Consider the following 25,738-nt stretch of genomic DNA (forward strand, 5'->3'; position numbering starts at 1 on the left):
CAGGGATCCTGCGGGACTGACCCACACAAAGCCCTGCCCCTCTGGAAGGCTGAGTATCACGCTGGAGGATGGCCTGTCCTCCCCCACCCCTCCACACATGCTTAACACGAATTGAAAACACGTTTTTTACCAATTTGGGTTTAGAAAATAAGCCGTGCCAGTGCCTGCACCTGCTCAGGGGCTGCAGGGAAGCCTGCAGCAGGGAACACGGACATCCCAGCAGGGCTTTCCCCCTGTCTCTGCGGGGTGCCAAACACCCCTTGGAGAGGGGGGCAACCCTCCTGCAGGACAAGGGGGCAGCGCCCAGTGCCTGCAGCCAGGCTGGCCCCACGGCAACGGGTCCCTTAGGCGGGGTGGCCCCGTGGGTGGTCAGTGGGTCCCTGCAGACAGGAGCAGCCCCACAAGCCCCGGGCCGCTATGGCTGGGGCATCCCCAGGGCAGGGCACGGGGCCGCGCACAGGTCCCCTACAGCTGGGCAGCCCCATAGGGCGGCTGTGAGGCACCCTAGGGAAGGCTTTGGGGGCGGTATGGGGGCGGTATGGCTCCGTATAGCCGAGCCAGCCCCGCGGGAAGGATACGGAGCGCCCAGCCCAGCCCTGCCCAACCCGCCAACCCGCCGTGCCGCGCACTCACCGGGGGCTGGGCCGGGCCGGGCCGAGCCGCCCTGCCCGAGCTCCACCGCCCCGTCCAGTCCCGTCCCGTCCCCGCCGCCCGTCTCCTCGGCAGGGCGGAGCTCCGTGCAGGGCCCGGGCGGGGCCGCCGCCGCCCCCGCGGCAGGTGCCGGGGCGCAGCATGGCCCAGCGGGGCGGGGGGGCGGCGGAGCGAGCGGCGGCTCTGCGGGTGAGACACGGCGGGGGGATCGGGGACCGGGCCGGGGTCGGGACCCTGTTCGGGGGCGCCTCTGGCCCTGGGGGGGGGCCCGGCACGTGTGGGACTGCCTGCGGCCGAGGGAGGTCCGGGCGGAGAGGGACCGTGTGCGGGCTCTGGGGAGTTCCGGGGGCCGTGTGGGGCCGTGAGGGTCCGTGTGGGCTGCGGGGGTCCCTGTGGGCTGTGGGGGTCCCTGTGGGCTCGGGGTTGTGGGGTCCCTGTGGGCCGTGGGGTCCCAGTGGTCTGCAGGGGTATGTGTGGGGCTGCGGGGGTCCCTGTGGGCTGCAGGGGTCCACGTGGGGCCGTGGGGTCCCTGTGGGCTGTGGGGATCCCAGTGGGCTGTGTGAGTGGGTCCACGTGGGGAGGTGGCTTCTCTGTGGGGTGTGGAGCCGCAAGGGGACCCCGTGGGGCTGGGGGCTCTGTGGGGCCTGCGGTGGGGTGTAGGGCCATGTGAGGGGTACCCCGTGGGGGAGGGGGCTCTCTATGGGGTGGTACACGAGGACCCTGGGAGGTGTGGGGCCGGTGGGGGTGACGGGGCCGGCTGCGCAGGGGCTTGGGGCCGCCATGGCCCGCTCAGCCCAGCCGCTGCCCTGCTCTGCCTTCCAGAACAAGATCGTGGACCGGTGTGAGCGGCTCCAGCTGCAGAGCGCAGCCATCGCCCGGCACCTGGACAGCGTGCTGCCCGCCAAGGACCAGCGCGTCCTGGTAAGTTCCTGACCCTTCTCCCAGCACGGAGGCTCAAGGCTCCTTTGTTTACTTTTGGCAGGGATGTGGAGCTCCAGGGACTCACTGGCATGCGGGGCTTGTCCCTGTCCTGCCTGGCTGCTTGCGCAGGTGGAGCGCCAGGGGCACCTGCGATTCCTGCTTCATCCACCTATAAAATGTACACAGCCAGTCATTTCCTTGGGGTCAGTGTGCAGTCGTTAAACATCCCACTGGGACCAGCTGTAGTGCTTCCTGATTTATATTTTTATGCCTCACTGTCACCAAGGACAAAAGACAGCTCTGCCAGTGGCTCTGTTTCTCACTAACAGCAAATCCAGGAAGAGCTGCTGAGGGACAGGACTCCAGTCCCTTGCAGGTTGGCGAGGAGGCAGGTTTGGGACTGGCTGTCCTTGTCCCTCTGCTTGCATCACGATGATTACTGTAGCTTGGGTTCCACTAACAGAGTAATCGCAGCAGCTGAGCCCAGAGAATGCCAGTACAAGTGGTAGGTGTGCTTACTGGGGTTGAAGCAAGGCTGATGTTTCTCCTCTCTCCTTGCCCTGGCAGAACGCAGCCAACGCAGCGCGGGAGCTGGTGGTCCAGAGGCTGATCTTCGTGGGGAACGCGTGTGAAAACGAAGAGCAGCGTTTGCTGGAGAAGGTGCACGCGGAGGAGGAGAGGGCACACCAGAGCATCCTGACCCAGCAGGCGCACTGGAGTGAGGCTTTGCAGAAGCTGGCTGCCCTCCGGACCTACCTGGTGGATGTGATCACCAACCTGGATGACCAGAGCTTGGTGGTGAGTACTGCTCCTTGTGCTGGGGGACAGGTCACCCAGCCCAGGAGTCATTAGATGTTTCATCGTGCATGTTAAGGGACTTCAGCACAGTGTTCAGCAGCTTGCTGCACTGACAGCAAGGAGGCAGAGTTGGACAGGACCTATGTTTGCAGGTCCAGCTCAAGGACCCTCCTTCCAGACAAGGCCCCATGTTTTCTCAGTGGTTCCTAGAGCATCTGCTCTGCAGAGCTTGGGAACCACCCAGGCCCAGGTCTCCAAGCTCTTTGCTTGAGGCTGCCAGCTCAGGTGCCCTTCAGTGTGACAGCCAGGACAGCCCTTAGCTGAGCGCTGCTCTTCCAGCTGTCACCTGGGCCACCCCTTTCCTTTTCATCGCTTGGCTGTGTTGTGGAGGGGAATAAGGATGACACGTTCTCCACCTTGGGTCAGTGGTGCTGGTGTTTGTGTCTATCAGGAATCAATACCTGTCACAGGGAAGTGACAGGCACGTAGAGCACCCTGCAGCTCATATTTGAGCAGAGATCAAATATTTTCTGACTACTTTGCTGGCTGGGCTGTACCCTGTGAACGTGCCCTTGCCAGCAGGTACAGAAACCTGTGGGACTGGGCACAAAGTTGTCTGACTCTTGGCCTAGCCCCTCTGACCCATGCTGCTGCTTCTGAAAGCTGTGTGGTGGTTTGCTGCAAGCACAGGATGTTCTTGCAGCGCGCCCTGACGCGCTGGGGGGAGGAGGGGGGATCTCAGGGCTGGGGTTTCACACTCGGGGCAAGGCAGGTTGCAGTGGTCAGAGTTCTCAGATACAGACAGGCTGGTGTCTACCAGAGGGTATGGACACAGAGCTGGTTCTTTTGTGGGTTCACTTCCCTCCTGCCTCAGCTCTCCCACACGTGTTCCTGTCACAGTGGACCATCCAGTGGTGCTTGCAGTGTTCTGCTCTCACACTGCCTGGCAGGCTGCTCTTCTCGAGCTACTTGTCACCCAGCCACCCAGTCCCACCAGCACGCAGACATCACCCCTAGCTAGGTGTAGAAGACTTCCACTCCTTTGCTGGATGGGGGAGTGGAAAGTGCTGCAGCTGAAGAAAACAGATGCTGGACACTCCCCAGGACCAGCGCTGGGGTGAGGAGTGGTTTCTCTGGGTCAGAATGGTGCTCCCTGGGTCCTGGGTTTGCTCTGCCCCAGCCTGTGTGTGGGATTTCAGCTGTGGTGACTCTCTTTCTCCTTGTCCACAGCGTTCAGAACAAGAGATCTTTGAGAGGTTAGTACCTGCCTGCTCCTGGTCCTTTCCCTGACCCCTGCTCCAAGCTTGCCCGCACCCTCCGTGGCTCTGGCCATGAGCAGCATGCCATTGCTCAGCCAGCAAGAGCCACCCCCTTCTTTCTCCCTTGTGCTGCTTTTGTTGAGCATGGAGATGCCTCTGGTCTCTGCTTCATGTGCCACGCTGCAGCTTGAGGCAGGGAGAAGTCTTGGCACCTGGAAATGCTCCGTGGGTGATGTCAGCCCCAAGCTCCGCACCCCTTCCCAGGCAGGGATCCTGCGTGTTGGGGAGAGCCCTGTGCAGTGTCAGCGTGTCTGACAGTCACCAGCAGGGACGCTGGGCTGTTCATTCCCGTGGCTGCTGCCAGGGCACTGGGCAGCACCGGTCAGACTCCGCTACCCAGAGATCTTCCAGGAGTATGTTTGCTGGAGCCTGTGGGTAGGGAGTAAGAAATCAGCCACAGCACAGCACTGACAGCTGGTGCTGGAGCCTTTCCCTACAGCCACGAGTTTGCCTGTGTGCTGCAGGAACCCAGCAACTCCCCCATCTCCTCGCTGTGCCGCGTGAAACCCGGCGTCCCCCGCGTGAAACCCGGTGTCCCAGCTTGTGCCCCTGCTCTACCCCCTTCTCTCTGGCAGGGAGGCTTTGGCCATAAAGGGGGAAATCCGATTCTCTCACTGCAGCCAGTGCATTGTGCTCCTCTGGTGCCTGGATGGCCGCTCTTGGACACCTTTAAGCTGTGTCTGCTGAGTGAGGAGGCTGCTGGCTCAGCCTGCTGGGGTGGGATTTGAGAACACTGAGGGTCCTTTCAGAAGGGGCTGTGATCAAAGCCAACTGAAAGTAGCGCCTGGGAAGAGGGTTTGTCCAGACCCCCCAGTGCAGTTTCCCTGCAGTAAACACTCGCCTTGCAACTGCTCCAGCTCCTATTTCCATCATACTTCCTACTGATCTTAAACACCTCCCTGCACTGCTCAGTAAGCCATTGTATTTGCAAATAACTCTTGTGTTCCTTTGCTAGGACAGAGGTGGCAGAGGGAATCTTAGAGCCACAGGAGTCCCTGAAGTTAAACTTTAATCAGAGCTGTGTTCAGAGTCCGCTGCTGCATCGATTGTGGGCCTCTGCCGTTCTCTGCTGTGTCACAGGTCAGTCTTGCTCAGGCCTCCAGCTCTCTGGGGATTCCTGTATGTTGTGCCCAAAGAAATGTCCCAAAGCTGCATCAGAACCTCCTGATGCTGTGTCCTGTTCAGGGTATGGGGCATCCTACCCTCCTCTGTGGTACCAGCCCCTGCTAGTTGCTTGGAGCCCCCAGCCAGGGGGGAGCAGCGGCCATAGGAGGTTTGGGAGGGGGGACAGTGGCTCGAAGCAGCTGGTTGTGGTGAAGAGGGAAACAGGGGCTTGAGAAAACTGTGTCGCCTCGTCAGCTCTGTCGATTGACTTCACGTGGTTTCTCTTGCTATTTCCTGGGTCACTTGGTGACAGCAGCGGCGCTGCCGCTGCCGTAGGCGTCTGTTGCAGAAGCCCCCCCCGTGCTGCGGTTACCGCCGGCCCGATGCTGCCTGGAAAGAGGGCGAACTCGCCCGCACGGCGTCTGTGAGAGGCTCCCACATGCTGGAGTGAGTCAGTGCAGCAGCTTTCTGATCCTGAGCTGAGATTGTGGCTGTGCACGGGCTGGTGGTTTGTCAGAGACGCTGTGATCTGGCACAGCTCTTGCTGTCTGGCTGAGGTGGCGTCGGAGACGTTTGTCAGGCCAGCGTGGTGCTCTGGGCAGGGCTTCAGAGGTCTCCTTCCGGCAGCGATCTGCTTGGATGGCTGCTTGTGAAATGTTTGCTCTCACTTCCAGGCTGGTGTTCAAGTGTTTCAATATGGTTTTTGTTCCTCAAAGGGGCTGGCATCCTTCACAACTCGAACACGTTTGTCCCATGTGCTGCCCCGTGATCTGTCCCTGGTGTCCTCTTCCCAAAGCTTCTGTGTTAACCTTTGACTTTGCCCATCTATCCCTTGGTGCTGATGAGGGGTTCAGAGTTTTCCCTGTTCCCAGGTCCCCCCCCCCCACCATGGCACATGCTCTGGCTGTTACTGCTCTTGCATTTGCCAGCGTTAGGCTGAGAATCTCCATGACCCAGACACCACCATCATTTGTTCCTTCCACTGCGAGCCCTGTCGCTCCTCTCCCTTTGGGATGGATTTCCCTTTGCTTTGAGTCTTTGAGCACTGGCACCCCCCAAGACCCCTGCAGTTGCATGTTGCCAGACTTGGGCAGGCTCTGGGCAGATGCTCAGAGCTGTCAAGTCGTGCAGGAAACCTTTCCCTTATGCTCTTTGGTGTGATGTGGTTTTTAATGGATTCCTTCCCCAATACAGTAGTGTCCTGTCCCAATAGCACCCATCAGGTGTAATGACTCCAGTGGGTCTGTTGGTGCTACCATCACACTCCAGTTTGGGTTTCTGTGGTTATATTTAACATGGAATTGCGTGCTGAGGATGCCTGCCATATCCTTCCCTTATCTCCCTAGTCCATAGTTCACCCAGGACCTAGCTTTAGGGATTTAATATTAACTGCAGTGGCCCCAGCTTTTGTTAAGTCACAGCAACACTCCGTTTCCCTTGGTGCTCCGTCCTCCCAAAGGCAGCTGAACAGGTACCAGTCCTGTTTATTGGTGTGAGAACAAATACCCAGCCTTGTCAGTGTGCCCTGCAGCCTCTCAAAACCTTGGAGCTGGGCAGTGAAAAGACCCTCCATTTCACTCTCAAAAATAAACCCCCTCCCTTTGATGCCTTCACTTGGCATCCAGGGGTGTGTGTCGCTTAGGTTTGGGGTTGGCAGCATCTTCCTTAACCCAAGTGATGACGTTAATCTCCTGGCAGCGTGCTGGGAGGGATCTGGGTTCATGGCCACCCATGTTAGTCCTGCTGGGAGCAGGGAAGTGGTGGTGCTGGCTGGAGACCCCGTGGAGGACCCTCTGCCAGGGTGGCACAGAGTGCAGCCATCCCAGCTGGCTGAGACCTTGGGCTGCTCCACGGGGACCTTTTACCCTAGGGATAAGGCTGGGGCTGGGTTCCACATTGCTGCCCAAACCTGGCTATGAGGATTTGGATTTTAGATGTGGGAAGTTTGGAAATGGGAACTTGAATTTTTAAAAGCAGTAAAAGGTGCTGCAGCTAACGCAGAGGTACTTGTCAGGGCTGGTAACCCACCTGGATGCACTCAGCACCCCTCGCCTCTCTGAAGGGGCAAGGCTACTCCAATGGGTACTGTACACAGAGGAAATGGATTTGGGGGGGGGGGGGGGAGATGAATTCCTGGTGGAATTGTTCATCAGAAAGCATGGGAATATCTGAAGGGCAGGTTTAATTATGACAAAACACTTGTCTCTGTGGGAAAATGTGCTGGTCTGAATTACTCAGCACTACCCCTCCCTCGGATGCTCCCCTGCAGTCGCAGCTCCCCAAGGAAGCTACGTGGGTGTCAGCAGGGTGGCACCTCCTGGGGCAGATGATCCCTGTACCTGCACACCAGAACGCAGCCCCGTTCCTGGGCGAGGTGTGTGTAGCACAGGCTGAGGTTCAGTGCCCTTCCTCTGGCAGAGGAAAAGAAAGTCTTGTACTGCTCTGTTTTCGATGAATTCGTAGCGGTGTTCGGCTTCCTGGAAAGTCAGCTACAGCCAGCCAGCGGGGGTAAGTACAGCCGCAGCGACTGACGTGCGCAGGGCACGGTGTCGGGGCAGGCGTGCTGCAGGGCTCGCTGAAAGAAACCACCCAAGCAGTGAGGCTGGCTGCTCTGGCTGGAAGGGGATGCTCTCCTCAGCTCCTCTTTCTGCTCACTGTTGCCTGCAGTATCATAGAATCATAGACTGGGATGGGTTGGAAGGGAGCCCAAGGGTCACAGAGCTCCAACCCCCTGCCACAGGCAGGGACACCAACCTCCAGGCCTGGAGCTACACAAGGCTGCCCAGGGCCCCATCCAACCTGGCCTTGAACACCCCCAGGGATGGGGCACCCACCCCTTGTCTGGGCAGCCCGTTCCAGCCCCTCACCACTCTCTCTGTAAAAAAGTCCCCCTAATATCTAATCTAACCCTTCCTTCCTTTACCTTCACTCCATCCCCCTTGTCCTGCCAGTGTCTACCCTTTTAACAAGCTGATTCCCCTCCTGTTTGGGTGCTCCTGTTTGTAGCTTCCACCTAACACGCAGACGTGCACATCTGTGTTGTGCAAGCTGATAGTTCAGTCTCGGTTCCTCCCCTGCCAGGGAGCATCAGGGCAGGAGGGAGCCCTCAGCCAGCTCTGCTGCTGGTCGGTGCTGCTCAGGGGATGCTGAGCTGGGCCCGTGGAGGTGCTGGAGTAGTTTGGGGCTCTGGGACGAGCCCGTTCAGGGTGCAGCACAGCAGCTTTGAGCAGAGGGTGGCTGGGAAATGGCCAGAGCAGGAGTGACATGGAGCTCTTGCCGGCGGCAGAGCTGGGAGGGGGAATGACTCACCTGCTCCAGCCTGGATTCCGTGGGGGTTTGAGCCCTAAAATGAATGACGTGAGGGTGGGGGAAGGCAGGGCAAGGAGGGGCACCCCCAGGTAGAAACTTGGCCTCCCCAGCAGCAGGTGAGTCAGCTGGGCATCGGCCTTGTCTCTTTGCTTTGCAGATTCACAGAGCCAGGGAAACAATTCTGTGCTTATTCAGGCTGCAGACCCTCGAAGGGGTCTGGGGTGCAGCCAGGGCAGGGTGAGCAGTGCTGGGTGCCATCAGCCCACGGGTCTGAAGCTGAGCAGAACCCCAGTGGGTGCAGGCACCCCCAGCCCTCTCCCTGGCTCAGCTCGTTGGGTCTGTGACACGGCAGAGGGGCAGCTGGGCAGCCCCCAACTCACAGCAAGCCCAAGTCGTGGCCCTGCTCATGGCATGCCTGGTGCCATCTCTGCTCAGAAAGCTCTCTGGGTGGGTTGATCCACAGCTTGGGCTTTACTGGAGAAAAGGGATTTCCCCTGCCCAGCCCTGGCTGTTTCTCCTGGGTCTGGAATGACCGGCTTTGCCGGTTTTCTGCAAACAGCTCTGTGCCCTTGCAGCTGGGGGAGGAGAAGTTGGGTCCTACCCACCCACAGTTTGGGTCTTTCCCAAAAGCAGGAGGAACGGGACCTGTTTTGTGGGTGTTTGGGCCAGGGTCAGAGTAAGATGAGCAGCATTTTCCCTGCCTGGGGAGGAGATGCTGCAGGGAGCTGCTGGATCCGGCCCCAGCTGGAGCTCCCTGCCCTGTCACCCTGGGGGGAACAGACTGTTTCTGGTGACTTCTTTGGGCAGTTCAGGCAGGGCCCACCGAGTCGCTGCTCACGGTGTGCCTTCTCTTGCAGGCTCACAGGAGATCCACATCGATGAGAAAACTGTCAGCCCCCACCTCAGCCTGTCAGAAGACAAGAAAACCCTGACCTTCAGCCCCAAAAAAGCAAAGGTGGACTTGGACTGCCCCGAGCGGTTTGATCACTGGCCCAACGCTTTGGCTACGGCCGCTTTCCGCTCGGGAGTCTGTGCCTGGAGGATCAGCGTGGAGAAGAGCTGTGCCTACAAGCTGGGGGTTTGCTACAGCTCCCTGCCACGGAAGGGGTCTGGCAATGAAGTCCGCCTGGGCTTCAACGCTGCTTCCTGGGTCTTCTCACGCTACGACAAGGAGTTCAGGTTCCTGCATGCCGGGCAGCCGCAGGCCGTCGAGCTGATCAAGTCTCCGGCCGAGATCGGGGTGCTGGTTGACTTTGCAGGAGGGGAGGTGCTGTTTTATGACCCTGATTCCTGCACCATCCTCTTCTCCCACCGGGAGACCTTCGCGGAGCCCCTCTATCCCGTCTTTGCTGTGGCACACCAGGGCATCTCCCTTGTCCAGTGAGCAGAGGGAGCGCTGTGCTCGCTGTGGGGGCGAATATACAACTGTATATACAGTGACTGACTGTATGTGTGCTGTACTGTACTCTCATGAGGAGCCCAGGTAGCACTACTGGCTCATGTACAGTGGTGTTCAGACAAGATGTCCTTCAAACCACCTCTGTTCTTCACCACGGCAGCTTTCCCCTCCTCCTCCTCGAGGCTGCACCCACCCTGTGCCTGCTGTGCCAGGGCGAGGGGTCAGGGTGACACCTGGCCCTGCAGCCACTCTGGGTGATGGGTTTAATTCCCCTCTGAAGGAGGGCAGCTTTCCAGCCCTGTGGTGGTGGGCTTGAGAAAACAGGAGAAATACTAAGGTGTGTGAGCAGTAATGGCAGGGAGGAGGCACCAAGTAGGTCCTGGGACACTGTGGGGGAACCCACATAGGGTCAGGGGCACCCTGAGGGGTTGTGGCACATGGAGCAGCCCATGCCAGGGCAGAGGAATAAGAAGCAAGGGACAGCAGAAAGAAACCAGGGCTGCTCCCAGCCTTGGGAGGAACAGGGGAGGTGGTGCCAGGCAGGAGGGAAGGAGAGGTGTCAGACTGAAGGTGAGCCAGGAGACAGGCAGGAAAGGTGGTTCCTGAACTGTTCAGAATTTCTCTATACCCAAATCAGTGCTGCAAAGCTTATGTTAATTGGCAATAAATTCCCCAAATCCACACTGGCTTGCCCGCAGGAGCCGGCTGTGACTGCTTCCCAGCCACCCCTACCAGGAAGAGGGGGATGCCATCTATCCCTCCCACCGGCACGAGCCTTCTGCAGTGCAGCTCGACCCCATGCCCAGTGCTGCTCACCCTCTTCTGTAGTGGTTTTAGAGTGACAAACAGCAAGAGCAAGGCTGAGCCTCAGGTACTTTTTATTGTATGAACACAGCTCCTGCTCCCCGTGCTCTGAAGCCCTTGGTTCTTCTCCCTGCCCACCGGCAGCAAGAAATCCCACACCAGGACCAGTTCACCGCTTGGCAGCAGTGTGGGTTGTCCTCCAAAACGCAGCTACCCCTTCTCAACAAGAGCCAGGAGGTGGCTGAGCGTGGGCAGGACGTGCTCAGGGGGCACCTCTGGCTCCTTGTCCTGCCCCACAGCCCGGAGCAGAAAGCTGTGCATGCCCACCGCCCGGGCTGCCCGGTAATCCCGGGTGTAGTCATCCCCCACGTGAGCCGCCTGCTCCGGGGAGACCCCACCGAGGCGCAGGGCTTTCTCAAAGATCCTTCCGTCCGGCTTGGCGAAGCCTGCATCCTCGGAGGTGAGGATGAAATCGAAGTGGTGCCGCAGGTTGCACTGGGAGAGGATGTTTTCCAGGCGGTTGTCGAAGTTGGAGACCACCCCCATGCGCAGGCCGCGCTGGCAGCACTGGCTCAGGGTCTCCACGGCTCCCGGCAGCACCTCCCAGTTACGGGCGCTGCAGAAGTCCTGGTAGAGCTTCTCTGCCATCGGGGTTAGGACTCTGTCCTCCTGCACGCCCGAGAGCCTGAAGGTCTGTTTCACGACGTGGATCCACCACTGCTGGGAGCTGAGGCCCTGGCCCTGGCCGTAGTTGGGGAAGCGCCGGCTCTGGGCTCCGTACGCCTCCCGGAAAGCCTGGGAGAGAGCCCGCGGCTGCACCTGGAGCCCGCGGGCCCGGGCCTCGGCCGCGTAACTCTCTCCCACCGGCTGCCGCAGCCGCAGCAGCGTGTCCTTCACGTCCCACGTTAGTAAGCGGAGCCTAAGCATGGCTTCGGCAGAGCTCGGGGCTACGGGAGGCCCGGAACAAGCCGGTCTGGGAGCCGGGAGCCCGGCCCAGAGTGCGCCGGTGTGAGCGGGGCTCGGGCGGGCCGCGGCAAGAGGGGGTGGGCACCAGCCCTCGGCCCGCGCCTCACCCGCTGGTGTCGGTGGCCCCGGGGAGCGGGGATGGGGGTCTCGGGGCCGCTCTTAGGGGGCTGCGGGGAGGCCCGGCTCCCGGTGCCAGGGTGCGAGGTCTCCCCACGGGGCTCCGGGCTGCGGGGCCGGGGCTGCCGGGCCTCGGGCACCACGAGCGGCCCCCGGCCTGGCCCCGCCTGCGCCGCGGCCGCCCCGGAAGGCCGGCCCAGCAGCCCCGCCCCGCCCGGGCCGCCCCCGGCGCTCAGGCCCGTCCCGCCGCCGCCTCCTCCTTCAGCCACCGCAGGAGCTGCGGCGCGAAGTACGTGATGATGATGTCAGCCCCTGCCGAGAGACGAGGCGCTGGAGCCGCCGGGGAGGGGAGGGGAAGGGGAAGGGGAAGGGCCCTGGGGCCGCCCGCCTCACCTGCGCGCCTGAAGGCCGTGACCGCCTCCCTGACAGCAGCCTCCAGGCTGAAGGCCCCGGCCTGGGCGCCGTGCCACAGCATGGCGAACTCCCCCGAGACGTGGTACACGGCCAGCGGGTGGGTGGGGTGCTGGGGGGAGGCAGGTCAGCACAGGGGCACACACTGGCATCCCGGTGCCGCCTTGGCGTGTCCCCCCCCCCACTCCCCCATCCCCCGGCTTGGGGACCCGCAGTGCCCACGCCTCTCCCAGCCGCCTGCCGCAGGGACAGCCGGGGCCCTGCAAAAGGCCTACCCGCGCCTTGACATCCCTCACGAGGTCCAGGTAGGGCATCCCTGGCTTCACCATCAGCATGTCCGCTCCCTCCCGCACGTCCCGGTCCTGCCAGGGGAACACACGTGTGACTGCAGCAGTTTGGGGCAGGAGAAGGTTTTTCCAGCACGGCCGTGGAGCCCCTTATGGCCCCGGGATGGGCCGCAATGGGGCGAAGGGGACACTCCCCGCCCAGATGCACCGTGCCCGGGCAAAGACAGTTGGCTGTGTGTCCCCAGACCCAGCACCCCACACCATGGCAGGTTATGGGGTCACCAACTCTGCAGCTCCCAGCACAGAACCCTTAGGCCCACACTGGGGACCAGCGCTTTGTCTGAGTGATGGACACCACATCTCTGTCGCTTGAGAGGGAAGCACCTTGGCTGCTTTGGCTGGAGTGCCTCCCCCCACCTCCTGCCTCCAGCACCCCAGGCTTGCACCCCCAAACCTGTGCCCTGGGCAGCCCAGCCCTGGCTCACTCACCACAGCACGCATCGCCAGGCCCCTGGCGCCCGGGGGCAGCTGGTAGCATCGCCTGTCGCCAAAGGCGGGTTTGGATAGCGCGGCGTCCCTGGTGACGGGCAAGGCAGAGGGCAGGGAATGAGGATCAGCATGGCAGAGCTTCAGGAGTATGAGGACAGACTAAGGCAAGTGCTTGAGCCATTTGGGCCAGGAAAGGAGGGCTCTCCTGAGCCTCAGCACCACAAGGTCACTAGCAGGTCCGACATGCACAGCCCAGCTGTGCTTTAACGCCCTTGGCCCTGCTCACAGCCTGGGGTAAAGCTGTCAGACAGTTCCTCAGGGACCCCCCACCACAGTCAGCCCATTTGTGGGATGAGGTCTGACAGCTGCCTGAGCTGAGGTGTCCCTGAAGCCACCCTTTGGGGCACCCCCAGCTCCTGACTCCCTGCCTCTCTGCTCCTGGCAGTGCTGGCAGCTCCCTCCCTGCTTGCCTTGCCACCAGCACCCAGGACAAGCAGGTGAAGGGGTGGGACAGATGACCCGGGTGATTGCCATCAGCCAGGGACACTTGTCTCCCTTTGGCACCAGCAAGTAGGAGAGTGCTGTGAAGTAACCAGTGTGGCCCCAGCTGCAGCCCAGGCTCTGCCCAAGCCTTGTTCCCAAACTGCTACCTCGGAATGTGCCTCTCAGAGGGCAGCAGACCCACCCGAAGGGACCAACAGACCCACCTGAAGGGACCGTAGAAGCACGAAGCGAACTTGGCGCTGTAGCTCATCACTGAGACCTGCAGAGGAGAGCGGAGCCATGGGGGCCAGAACCTTGGTGCTGCCCCCCCAGCACCGGGGCAAGAGTGACTCTCTCCCACAGCTGTTCTATACCCTGCCCCACATCCTCCTTCCCTTGCCAGGGGGCCTGACGCCTTGCTGTCCCCATGTCCAGCCAAGGACATTCCCTTCCCCTGTGCGCTGGGGCAGGGAAATCCCTCTGGCACACCCTGGGTGAGGTGGGGGGTCTGCATTTCCCAGCTTGCCCAGTCCTGCTGTGCCGCAGCCGCCCTGCAGACGTGGCTCCTGCCTCGGCACACGCAGGTCCTGCACTCACCTTGTTGCCCAGGTCGTTGGAGATCAGCGCCGCCTTCATGGCCGCGATGCGCCCGTCCATCATGTCAGAAGGGGCAACGATGTGGCAGCCTGCAGGGAACGACCAGAGAGGCTGAGAAGTGCCCGAGGCCGTGACGCTGCCCACGGCCAGTGGGCCTGGGGTGCCTGCAGCACTGCTGGGGCTGGCAAGGGAAGGGCTGGGGGAGGATTTTCCCAGGGGAAAAATCCTTCCCTGCTGGAGCCAGGCCCGGTTTGCCAGGGTCAGGTTTGGTACTGCTGCCAGGGGGCTCCTCACCCGCTCTGGCGTAGGCCAGCGCCACTTCTGCCAGGCGCAGGCAGCTCATCTCGTTCTGGATGGTGCCATCTTCACGCAGGATGCCTAGGAGAAAGGATGCCCAGGGGTTAGGGAGGGGACAGTTGATCGGTTGCTTCGATCCCCATGTTGGGAATGTGGCTCTTGGGACAAGCTATGGAGATGTCCCAACAAGGGAGACACAAGGAAGCTGGGTAAGAAAGGGAGGGCCAGGAGACCAAGGAGGCAGCTCCAGGGACTGGACCCACGACAAGTGGGTGCTCCAGGGAAGGGAAGACACATGGGGGACACAGACAGGTGCTCAGATGGATTCAGATGGTCAGGGAGCAGGTGCTTTAACCACCTGTGCCTCCTGTCAAAGCCCAGGACAGGACTCAGGCTCAACTGCACCGCTGCTGGAGAGCCAATTCCTGGAGCAGGTGCTGGACAGGCCCCACCAGCATCCGGAGATCCCCGGCAGAAATGGCAACCCCCTGGTGAATCCCAGTGTCAGGAAAACATCCCAAGAGCAGCCCGGGACCCCAGGCACTCACCACAATGCCCGTGGGAGGTGTAAGGGCACAAGCAGACATCGCAGGCGATGAGCAGCTCTGGGAAGGTGGAGCGGATCTTCCTGATAGCCTGGATGGCAGGCGTGTCCTCGGCGTCAGCAGCGGAGCCTCTCTCATCCTGTGAGAGGAGGAACACCTCAGGATCAGAGCTGAGGGTGTCCCACCAGATCTTCTGAACCTTTTCTGAACCATGAGACCCAGCAACGTGAGGCAGTGTGACCACCGGCCACGGAACAGGGCAACAGCGTGGTGCCTCTGAGCAGGCCCTGCGGCCACCCGCAACAGCTCCCGGCACCAGGCAGGGTTGGGGAGCTGTATGGAGATGCCCTTCTCAAGTCATCTGCCCTGCTTTGGGCAGCACAGAGCCGACTCCTCTGCCCTGCAGTGACCCACCACTTGTTCAGAGGCAGAGAGGACACCCAGAGTCACCAGGAGCGTTTTGGGTGCTGCTGCAGTCTCCCATCCCCATGCTGCTCAGCCATGCAGAGTGCTGGCACGCCCAGAGACCCTGAGCTGCTCCTGTTGGATCTGAAGACCCCCAGGCCCCACGCTGCTCTCTCCCACATGCCTGTAGCTGCCCCAAGCCCCTTGCCACCAGCACGCACACTGACCTTGTGGACCTTGCTGGGCACCCCGAAAATGAGCACACACTTCAGACCATCCTCAACGAGGGGACGCAGCATCCCCTCCAGCTTGTTGACTCCATACCTGAGAGAAGCAAAGTGAAGGAGGCTGCGATCCAGCATCCACAAGTGTCCACACCAAGCAGCAGCTGGAGGTACAGGGGTGGGAGGAACAATCTGGGACCTTATCTGGGGCTCCAGGAGCGTTATCTGCCAGGCATGGACACTTTGCTCTGAAAGGATGAGCGTGCCCTGCCCTTGGCTCCTTTATCTTGGTGTCCCTGTTGCAGATCCATCCCACCTCCCCATGGGACCACCCATCCCTGGGCCTCTCTGACTGCAGTCCTGCTAATGAAGCTGCAGATGAAGACAGGAGCTGCCAGTCCAGCAAGATCGAATGCAGGAGCAGAGCCCGTGTCCTTGCACGGGTTTCTAGCTGCTGCTGGAAGGTCCTTTCACTTCCAGCTTCCCTGTGTGCCCACCCACATGATGTGTGAGGACTCTGGGACATCATGAGACCTTGGCACTGTCCCTGCAGTACTGGTACTTTCCCAGCATGAGTTCCTCCACTTCCATGGTGGATGAATCCTCCCACAGTGCCTGATGCTGGGGAATCCCCATGGCAGGGACGACAGGGCTGGGAAGTGTCACCCCTGGCCCATGCTCACCTCAGGCCATGCAGCAGCTTGGAGGGGCTGGGTTCTTACCTGGCTTGTCCAGGGAGGCTGGGGATGGGCTCCACGGCATCAGGGCTGTCACTGCAGGAGGTAGATGGGACAGAGGTGTGAGAACTCGGTGTGAGAAGGGATCCCCTACCCCAGGCTTGTCCACTGGCAATATTTGGGGGAACATCTAAGAGCTCAGAGAGAACCCAAGCCAATCACCCTGAGCTTGGTCCATCCCTAGCCCAGAGCCAGGGCTCACTCACGTGACAAAAATGGGGTAGATGAGGTTGGAGGCATCGAAGGTGGCTGCTGTGCACTGCCAGGAGCGCAGCACAGGGTGGAAGTACCCGCTGTGAAGAAGGGAGTCTGCCTGCATCTTGGGCCTTCGCTGCGGAGACTGAAACGCCAGAGACAAGCGGGAGGCCAGTCAGCACAAGTGTCCCAGTAAAGCCACTGCTACTGGCACCCCAGTAAAGCCACCACTACCAGTGTCCCAGTAAAGCCACCACTACCGGCATGTGAGGGGGCTGCGGTCGGGGCAGCCGCTGCAGGACTGTCCCTGTCCCGCCCCGGGCAGGCACAGGGAGCACAAGCTGCGGCCCAGCCAGCTTCACCCCAGCTCCCCCGGGTGCTGCCCCATGTCCGGTGGGCGCTGGGGACCCCCCCACCAGCAGTCACAGCACAGCACAGCACCTCCCATAAGCGGGGGTGGTGCTGACACCTCCCCACAGAACTCCCCAATTCGGTGTGAGAAGCCCCCAGCTTGCAGCCCCCAGCCTCCCGCAGCACAACCCGGCTCAGGACTGCTGCCTGCCCTGGGCTCCCTCTGCTGCGCTCTGGGTGCCTGCACCTGTGGTTTGGTGACAGTGAGGTGCCTGTGGCTCTGTTGGGGTCACCTCTGCTTAGTGCTGTGTCACCCTGCGAGTCACAGAGCAGTCGAGAGCTGCTCCACGTGGCACGAGGTGTGTGAGGCCAAGGTGTAAAGGTGCAGCTGCAGCACAGCGGGCACGAGATGAGAGGTGCAGGATGCCCCTGAAGGCACCAGGGCTGCAAACCCCACACTCACACCGCTGCCTGGTGAGGAAAACTCAGGAGTTGGGCAAAACAGTTTTCAGGGGGAACATCTAACAGCTCAGGAAGAACCCAAGGCAGCCAGGTAAGGCTTACCAGGGGGGAAGAGCAGTTACTCAGCACACATAAATCATTACATATGTCACTGTGGAAACCTTCTCTGCAGCAATACTTCTACTGTAACAGATCTGGTCATAACACTGCGATTAGACCATTAAGATTTAAATTTCCTCCAGCTTTAAATTCTCACCAATGGTGGTGAGAGTGTGGAGGAAAGGGCTGGGGAAGGCGGCTGTCCCAGGACGAGGTGTTTGGCTGTGGCCCAGCAGATGCCAGAGCTCTGAGCAAGGCTGTTTGTACCGAGCGGCTTCCAGGACTTCTGAAGTCAGAGCAGACACGAGGATGGGACCCATCTCGGGGGAGCAGCCCCACGTTCCCCAGTCCCATCACAAGGGATTCCCTGGGCACTAAACCTTGGCAGCCCCTGCCTGTGACAGGGTCCCTTGGCATCCCCAGGGGAGGTTTTACACCAGCACTCGCAGCAGCAGCCAGCAAGGGAGCTGGGGCAGGAGGTGGCCCCTTTCTGCTGGAAAAGCTTTCACTTCAAGCATTCACCCGTTCTACACGCTCGAGAGCCCTCAGACACTCTGGTGCTAAGCCAACTTCTCAGTCTGTGTCAGGCCACCCCAGCACACTTGTAACAGAGGGACATCGTGTCCAGTGCAGGGCTTGAACTGAGTCTGTCATGCCCTGAGCAGCCACCTCTGCTTGGGGGAAAAGCCAGCCCTGAGTCACCTAGGGGCTCACACGTATAAAAACGTGCTCTACAAATCCAGCCTGTGCTCACAGGGCTTGGGACCAGCTGACGGGCACGCTGGCAGCAGCACAGCACCATTGGGCAAGGAATTTTTAGCCCTGGAGAGCTGCCGCTCCTGTGTTACCCACAGGAACGGGACAGCCCTCGGGTCAGCTGGAGCTGGCAGCCCCAGCACAGTGGCTGGGCTCCAGGCAGGGCTCCAGGCAGGGAGTGATGGAGAACAATGGGCTCAGTGAAGAAAAAAATCCAAAAAATGCTTTAAACAGTTAATCCCCCAGGAGGAAGAGAGGGGGGACAGGGTGGGACCCGGGGCACCTGACTGCAGGGGACAGATAGAGCCCACAGCCGCAGACACTGCTCTCTCTGGGAAGGGGATGGGCACCCAGCAGGATGGCAGGGCAGAGATAACAGCCCCCATCTGCTGGGGGGCTGGGGACCTCCTGACAGGCCTGCACGGAGGAGAAGCTGCCGGGCAGTGCTGCAGGCTCCCCTTGCCCATGCAGAGCACCCAGTTTGATGCGGGCATGGGGCTCCTCCAGCCACAGAGCTGCTGTAACCCCCATGGCTTTTGGGCAGCTGGGGTGCCGAACAAGGGGTCCTGGGACCCTTTGGGGCTCCCAGCACAGCACAGGCACCCCTCTCCACCATTAAAGCCCCAAATCTGTATTTCTAAAGCCATCTGCCCCTTGCACACCAGGGTATGGGTGAGGAGTTTCCCAACAGCCTGGCAGCACGGAACATGTTTCGCCTTCACTCCTCACGCCGTGACTGCTCAAGGACCAGCCCAAAGCCCAAACCTGCAGCACCCAAACCCTCAGCACCCAAACCTGCAGCACCCAAACCCTCAGCACCCAAACCCGCAGCACCCAAACCCTCAGCACCCAAACCCACGCTCTCGCCCAGCCGGCGCCGGCGGCAGTGGCCTGGGTGCCTCCCTGCAGAAAGAGAAACAACAGCCTAAGGAGAGAACCACGCACACGCTGCCCTCCGTTTGCCCTGGCACAGATGAAAACAAACCCGGTGGATGGGCTGGAGCATGACCCGAGGTTGAGCTGCAAAGCTCTGCTCCGGCACCACCGAGGTGTGCCAAGGGAGCTGGGTTTTGGCATGTGGGGTTACAGAAGGGGACGCAGCCTCATCCTTGCGAGCACAACTTCTACCTGACGCCCTGGAGACAGGCGGAGCTCCCCAAAGCCCAGGAGGGGGTGAGACAGCCTCGAGCACAGGAGGAAAGCGGCGCCCCCCGGGGAGGTCCCGGGGCTGCTGCGGGGCAGCGAGCGGGGGCACTGGCAGGGTGGGCAGAGATTCACCTGGGCCGGGGGGCGCTCGGAGCGGGGTCTGACACTCACCGCAGGAGGAGCGGGGCTCCAAAGCGATGCGGGCCCCGCTCAGGGCTCCCCCCGCGCCGGCCGCGGTACGAGCGGGCTGCCGAGCAGGAGCCCGGCTCCTGCACCCTGCCCGGCCCACACCGCGTCTCCCTGCCCTGCCAGGCCCGGGCCCTGCAGCCGACCCGCTCTCCGCGGTCCAGGCAGCCCCGCACGGGGCTGGATCGGGGGCGGTTGCTCTGGCTCCGGTTCCCCAACCCCGAACCCCGACCCCGCACTCACCTTCCGCCGCCGCGTCCCGCTCCGGCCGTGTCGCTGCCCCGCGCAGCCTCGATTTGCATAACCCCGCCCCCTTCGTTTGCATAGCCCCGCCCCCCGCGCGAGGACGGCGGGAAGTCTCGCGCGGCGGAGCGCGGGAAAAGGCTGAGGCGGCGCGAAGCGGGGGCGGGGCTGGGGGGGCAGCGGGTTCTCGCGGCTGGGCTGGGGGGCTGCTGGGGGACCCGCAGCCAGGTGTTTGGGAGCTGGGGGCACGGAGCAGGGCTTTAGGCTGGGGGGGGGCGGGCTGCAGCCGGGTTTTGGAGTGCTGGGAGGGACCTAGAACGAGGTTTTGGGGTGCTGGGGGTGCTTAGGTGAGATCCTTGGGGTGCCAGAGGGGATGAGCAGGTTTTGGGGTGCTGCGGGGGCCTGGCAGGCTGGAGCCACACCAGCCACGTGCAGGGGTGAGGCATAGTGCACGATGCTCTGCAGCTCCTGCACAGAAACATCATCTCCTTGGCCTGCTGCGGTGCATCAGCCCCGACCCCATCTCTCTGCAGCCCTCGAGCCTCTCAGCAGGGGCGAGCTGAAGGCTCCTTCCACCAGGGACCCCAACCACCATCACCCTAACACCCAGCCCTGGCTCCCAGTAACTGGGAACCTTGTTCTCCTTCAGTGATTCCGTAGCCTGCTTGCTGCTCCCTTCACCACACCCTCAGGTGCTTCACCAACTGCCACCAGCCTGTTCTATTGCCCACACAAATGAGAGACTCCATTTCTGTAAAAAAACAAAGCTGGCTTTTATTTAGATATTGTTTCCTTCTGGAATATGTCCCACAGATGTCTATTAAAAGAGGGGAAAAGGGAGGGAAAAAGAGGAAAAAGAGCTAGAGGGAAGGTCGTCTTTGTTACAGGAGATCTTGGGAAGACATCAGCTCTGTTGTTCTTCTGGTACCGTGTGCCAGTAGAAACTTCTGAGGGCTGGAAATCTTTGTTGACTTGGTTCTTTCAGGGAGCTGGGCTTCTGCGTGAGAAAAGCCATCGTGCCAGAGAAGCATAAAGGCAGGGTGGCACTTGGAGGTTTTCCAGTGAACAGGACACATTATTCCTCACTTTAAAGCTGTACTCGAGCATAGCTAAAACTTTCCTCATTTCCTTCATCAGACCTCAGTTAAATTCAAAGATAAGGTTTATTAGTCTTCAAAATGATCCATTAATAAAGCATTTTTCCCCCAAAAGAGCTTATTCTAATGGATACTTTCTCAGAGAAGAGAAAGAAAAGGCATCAAAACTAAGAAAGTATAAAAGAACCAACCCACACAAGCACTAGGAACCCAGCTGGTGTCAACCCATCGTTCTCATAGGAGATATTTTAACAACCACGGGCTCGAGGCTGGCTGTCTTAGGTAGGATGTCTGGTCCTCACCCCTGGGATGGCTAAAGAAGGACCTCTGATCTGATCTCATTAGACCATCCTACCTGGAGCAAAAACCCCACCAAGATCCACTGCTCTGTTCTAACACATTTCAGCTTCCTCCAGACACCGACCTGCCCATGAAGGAGGGGAAGGAGGTGAGACCACCAGATCCACTGGTAGATCCAGCCGCCTTTATCACCCTGAGAGTTCTTTTAGCTGTTTATTTTGCTTCAGATTTTAAATAAAACCCCTCTGGGTCTCCCAGGGCTTTAAAAACACAAACTGAGAGCTTCAGGTATTTGTTGGCATCATCAGCACTGGGGAGATTTTGGTTTAGGCTGGTCTGGGAGAGAAAGCCAGCTGAGTGGATCACTGGTCCTGGTACGGTGGTACTGCACTGCTGCGTGTGTGGCAAGGTTCAGACACAGCATCCTGCTGCAGTTACAGCAGGAAGAGAAGGCACTGCCAGAATGCAAGGAAATGAAGGAAAAAAACCACAGTCCAATTTCACTTGGATAGAAAGCTTCTGCGTTCGGCTTCCAGGCTTCCTGACATCACCATGTAGACTCTAAAGGGTTAACGATCTATTTGATTCAGCCCCTGACTTGGCTTAAGGAGCTTATCCAGCAGTCTCTCAGGCTCTCAGGGACAGCTTCTGTACTCAGCATCCGGCATCTCTTCTTTTTTCTTCCCCTCCTCTGTTTCAGAGCCAACCCAGCATAAACACCCAGTCCCAGGGCTGTCGGTTCAGACCCTGGGGAGGGTGCCCAGGGACAAGCAGTCCTTCCACAGAAATACTTTAGCAGAAGTCTTTTATGTACAAGGTAAAGGCAAAAAGGGACAGGCCCCTGAGGAACAGTACAAAGCTCTACTGGAAACAAGAGGGGACACAGCGAGGTTCATTTACAGCATTTATATCCATCCAAACAAAACCCAATCCTTGCTCATGTCTCACTGGGAAGCTCAGTTGTCCACCTCTTCCTCCTCATTCTGCTCTTCTTCCTCCATCCTTTCATCGTCATCATCATTCTCCTCCTCTCGGCTCTTATCTTGCTCCTCTGAGTCTGTCTTCTTGTCTTTATCTTTCCTTGCTTCTTTCTTTCCTTTCTGTTCACGTCTGTAAACTAAAAGAAGAGACAACACTGAAAAATCACAAGCCTTTTTTTTTCCCCACAGTGTGAGCAGTACAGTAGCTGAAGTCCAACGTCCACTTGCTCTCCAGGCTTACAAAGGGGAGCAGGGAACTCATACCAGCAACTCACCCCGTTATTTGAGCTGTGCTGACCAGCTCCATAGGGAACTGGGTTAAATTTCAGCAGAAAAATGCTGAAAAGGACGCAGGAGTTCACATTTACAGGCAGCACCTAGGGCTTTCCTTAGATAAACATAATGGGGAGTGAGAGCAGATGAGACTTTCCCAATCCTCATCAGTTGTGAGATAATGTTATCCCAGTCCTGTTAAGGTGCACATTAGTTACTCCCCAGGCAAACCGCAGTGTAGGATGCTGGGCAAAGAGAAGAGAAACAAGACAGGCAAGTAAGTGTTGCTTGTCCAGTGTTTGAGGAAAACAGGGCTCAGTGCTGTTTAAGACTCCTTTGGCATGAATGGAGGACGGTACCTTCCAGGGATTCTTTCAAAGGGGCTACAAATCGCTGGAACTCCATTTCCTCCATGGCAGAGAGAACATCGCTGGCGTTCAGCGTTTTCCTCTTCCCCTTCATGGCAAAGTTATTTGCACTAGTCAGAAACAAGAAGGAAAAGAGAGTTAACTGGTGCTGGCATCAATTTGGGGGTTTTTATTAAAGTCATAAGCAGCTTTAAAAATAAAAGGCCGCCTCCTAAACACTGGGGGTATTTTTATTCACTTTACTAATGACAGTTTAAGATACTGTCTTGTTTACAGTGGCTGGCTGTGCTTTCCTCTAGCTGCACTGCCTTCCTACAACATCAGAGCTCTGCCTGCATGGATCCTGTCTACAGCCACGGGGAAGGAGAAGAGTCTGAATGCTGATTCACAGAGCTGTGTGAGTATGGAACCCAGAGATGCGACAGCCTGAATGGCATCCTCTGAGCTGCCCCAAAGACATTACCCTGTCCTCTGCTGACTAGGGTGTCTCACACTTGCTGCAACGTGGTGAGCAGCTCAGAGAGCGAGCACAGGGCTCTTGCCTTTGCTGGGAAAGGCAGGTGAAGGGTAACAGCAGATCAGGAGACCTCGTGTCCCCGGTGCAGTTGGGTCTCTGCTACATACCAAGCCCCGCTGCCTTCCCTGGGACTGTCAGGCCCGACCACTGCAGCCCTGCAGACTGGCCCACACTAAAGACTGATTTAAACAGACAACACTGCAGCAAATACTCCCGGCCAGCCAGCAGAGAGGGGGTTATAAACCAGCTGTGCCGGGTATGGGATGCAGCAGGTTCTTACCACGACGTGGCATAGAGCACGAACACGCTCGCTGCTCGGGATATGGCGCTCCGGGCCTCCTTGGAAATATTGACCCCATCGGGAAGCTGGAAAACAAAACCGACTCCATCAGCAGGTGCTGGAAGTGCCGGAGACCTCGCCTGATTCACGCGTCGCTTCCGTGAGGGGATCAGGGGGCTCAGCGAGACCCAGCGCCGAGCTCAGGTGCTGCCAGGGACACGCTGAGGCCGGGCCAAGGCCGCAGCAGCCTGACCCTGCCCTCTGGGTCAGCGTGGGGCCGCCCCCGGGCGGGCCCAGCCGGTGGCTGCCGGGGTCCCACCGCGGCGGCTCCGCGCCGAGCCGCCCCCACCCCCGGCACGGAGCTGCTCCGGCCGCTGCCAACCGCCCCCGGCGCGCTACCGCCGTCCCGCACCGACACCGCCGCCCCCGGGGAGGATCCTCCCGGGCCTGGGCAGCGAGGCCGCGGAGCGAGAGGAGCCGCGGGCGCTGCGCGGGCAGAGCCCCATCGCCCGCGGTGCCCCCGCCGGCCGCGCTGCCGGGACCGGCACCCACCGCCTCCTTGATGATGCGGGTGATGACGGCGTTGGGCAGGTTCAGGTCCTCCGGTCTCTCCGCCATCTCCTGCGCCTCCTGCCAGGCAAACGGGGCGTCACCGGGGGGTGGGGGGGGGGAGTGGGGGGGTGCCCGAGTGATCCCGGGGGGGCTGGAGCGGGCTGGAGGGTCCCGGCGGGACCCGGTTCTACCTCGCCCGGAGCGGCCGCAGGGCTACGCGCGCTCAGCCTCGGCCCCGTCCCGGCATGCAGCGCGGCGCCTCCCGCCCGCCACCGCGGCCGCCGGTGCCTGGTGACGGGCGGGCGGCGGGAGGGAGCCCGGGGCGGTGTAACGGGGGTGTGAGGCGGGGAGTGGGAGGGCGGGGGGCTGGGGAAGCTGCGTCCCCGCAGCGGGGCGGCTCAGCTCCCTGGCCCAGACCTGTGCCGCCTCACAAGTCTGTGTCGCCGCTGGTGACCTGACGAGGTGACTAAAGTAACCCCGGAGCGCGAGGAGGGAGTAGCTTGTCGAGTCGCAGAACCCCAGCCTGGTTTGGGGTGGGGTGAGGGCAGGGTGCTCAGGACACTACAGTGTGTCGTGTCCTCCCCCCGCCACGGGCAGGGACACCCCCACCAGCCCAGGGTGCCCCAAGCTCCATCCAGCCCGGCCTTGAACCCTGCCAGGGATCCTGGGGCAGCCCCAGCTGCTCTGGGCACCCTGTGCCAGGGCCTCCCCCCTCCCCAGGAAGGATTCCTGCCTCCCAGCCCCTCTCCATCCCCCTCCTGCAGCTGAAGGCCGTTCCCCTAGGTCTGGTCCTCCCTGCCCTGGGCACCAGCCCCTCTCCAGCTCTCCTGGAGCCCCTCGAGGCACAGGAAGGGGCTCAGAGCTCTCCCCAGAAGCAGCCTTCTCTTCTCCAGGCTGAACCCCAGCTCTCCCAGCCTGGCTCCCAGCAGAGGGGCTCCAGCCCTCAGATCATCTCCATGGCCTCCTCAGGATTCTGTTTCATCTGGAGCTGTCTCAGATGTGATATCTGAAATTGGGAATAAGGATCAGCCATGCAGCTTTTTTCCACAGAAAGTCCTGCTGAAGGCTGGTGTGCGTGTGAGGGCCAGATCACCTTCATAGTTACAGTGACTGGATTAATAAAAACCATCACAGCACGTGCAGATCATCTCTGGAGTCTCAATTCTAGCAGACTTCAATGTATTCTGTTGTTAACTCCATGCTCCTTGGTGGCTCTCTGAGGTGGGATGCTGCAGTGGCAGCTGCACTAATTGTTATGAAGGCAACGAGGGATTGTAACCGATTCACCTGGAACTGTAACTGAGGGTTCTAATGTCGGCTTCTGGGTGGAGCGTTGCCTTGCTGCTCTGAGCAGCGTTGTCAGAAGCTGCAGCAGCCTGTTCTGTTTTGTTTTCTTTCCTGCCAGAGGACAAGGTTGTTTGGTACCAGATTTGAGAACAAACTGAGATAGGGCCGGGTGTCTCTGGGCCGTCCCCAGAGCTCACCCGCTCCCCAGCCAGCACCCAGTGCTTACTGTCGAGTCCTGTATCTCCCTGACAGGCCAGACTCTGCTTTTCAGGTGCTTTGGTCACTAGTAAAGTAACAAGGAAGATGGAAGCTTGAAGTACATCTCTTAAAGTATGAATCTATGTGTTCTGAGGTACAGAGGGACAGAATTATCTCTTGCTTTTTGCTGTTCCACTCTGGCTGGCTGAGCCCAGCCCCTGCTCTCCTGTCGCTGTGTTTATACCAGGGCAACAGCAATTGTTTGTACCAGCATAAAACGTGGCTCGCAGTGGTGAGCTTGACTACTGCAAGTCATGTTTAACTTGTTCCATGTTTCACATGGCAGCTAAATGAGGCAGGAAAGCTGGTTTAGCATAAAAGCTCCAGAGCTAAAGGATACAAGGCCAGGTCTGCCTGCTGTGACCTAGGCTGTACCCATGCCTGAGGACAACCTGATTCCTCCACAACTGTATTGTCAACTTTATTTCACACATCCTCCCTGTTTTGTTTTGTTTCTTTTTTGTTTTTCTGCTAAGTTAATTTACACAAATCTTCTGTTTCATGGAGTGTTTAAGTAGATGATGC

At 59.8% G+C, this 25,738-nt stretch overlaps 4 protein-coding genes across 5 annotated transcripts; 1 reads left to right on the forward strand and 3 right to left on the reverse strand.

Moving 5' to 3' along the window:
- The first annotated feature begins 760 nt into the window (after nt 1-760).
- BSPRY (B-box and SPRY domain containing) lies at nt 761-9,536 on the forward strand. The gene is made up of 6 exons (XM_084272443.1): nt 761-840; nt 1,474-1,572; nt 2,140-2,370; nt 3,601-3,626; nt 4,645-4,769; nt 8,960-9,536. Exons 1-6 carry the CDS (start codon nt 793-795, stop codon nt 9,484-9,486), a joined length of 1,056 nt encoding a protein of 351 aa, XP_084128569.1. The 5' UTR covers nt 761-792; the 3' UTR covers nt 9,487-9,536.
- An 826-nt stretch (nt 9,537-10,362) lies between these two features.
- Nucleotides 10,363-11,366, reverse strand: HDHD3 (haloacid dehalogenase like hydrolase domain containing 3). The gene has a single exon (XM_084272417.1). It carries the CDS (start codon nt 11,230-11,232, stop codon nt 10,516-10,518), a length of 717 nt encoding a protein of 238 aa, XP_084128543.1. The 5' UTR covers nt 11,233-11,366; the 3' UTR covers nt 10,363-10,515.
- A 164-nt stretch (nt 11,367-11,530) lies between these two features.
- On the reverse strand, nt 11,531-19,363 carry ALAD (aminolevulinate dehydratase). 2 transcript variants are annotated; one of them, XM_084272416.1, is made up of 12 exons: nt 19,302-19,363; nt 16,070-16,203; nt 15,849-15,899; nt 15,130-15,226; nt 14,501-14,636; nt 13,950-14,033; nt 13,656-13,744; nt 13,283-13,338; nt 12,576-12,663; nt 12,075-12,161; nt 11,782-11,911; nt 11,531-11,700 (listed from the first exon to the last, which is right to left on the reverse strand). In XM_084272416.1, exons 2-12 carry the CDS (start codon nt 16,180-16,182, stop codon nt 11,621-11,623), a joined length of 1,011 nt encoding a protein of 336 aa, XP_084128542.1. In that variant the 5' UTR covers nt 16,183-16,203; nt 19,302-19,363; the 3' UTR covers nt 11,531-11,620. The 2 variants fall into 2 exon arrangements, with proteins under 2 accessions (XP_084128542.1, XP_084128541.1); XM_084272415.1 differs by having other exon boundaries at nt 11,531-11,911.
- Nucleotides 19,364-20,055: 692 nt separating this feature from the next.
- On the reverse strand, nt 20,056-23,902 carry POLE3 (DNA polymerase epsilon 3, accessory subunit). The gene is made up of 5 exons (XM_084272335.1): nt 23,860-23,902; nt 23,669-23,746; nt 23,117-23,202; nt 22,311-22,429; nt 20,056-21,815 (listed from the first exon to the last, which is right to left on the reverse strand). Exons 2-5 carry the CDS (start codon nt 23,732-23,734, stop codon nt 21,655-21,657), a joined length of 432 nt encoding a protein of 143 aa, XP_084128461.1. The 5' UTR covers nt 23,735-23,746; nt 23,860-23,902; the 3' UTR covers nt 20,056-21,654.
- Between the last annotated feature and the right edge of the window lie 1,836 nt (nt 23,903-25,738).

The sequence above is a fragment of the Gallinula chloropus genome, assembly GCF_964237585.1.
Source record: "Gallinula chloropus genome assembly, chromosome: 18".
NCBI classification, from domain to species: domain Eukaryota; kingdom Metazoa; phylum Chordata; class Aves; order Gruiformes; family Rallidae; genus Gallinula; species Gallinula chloropus.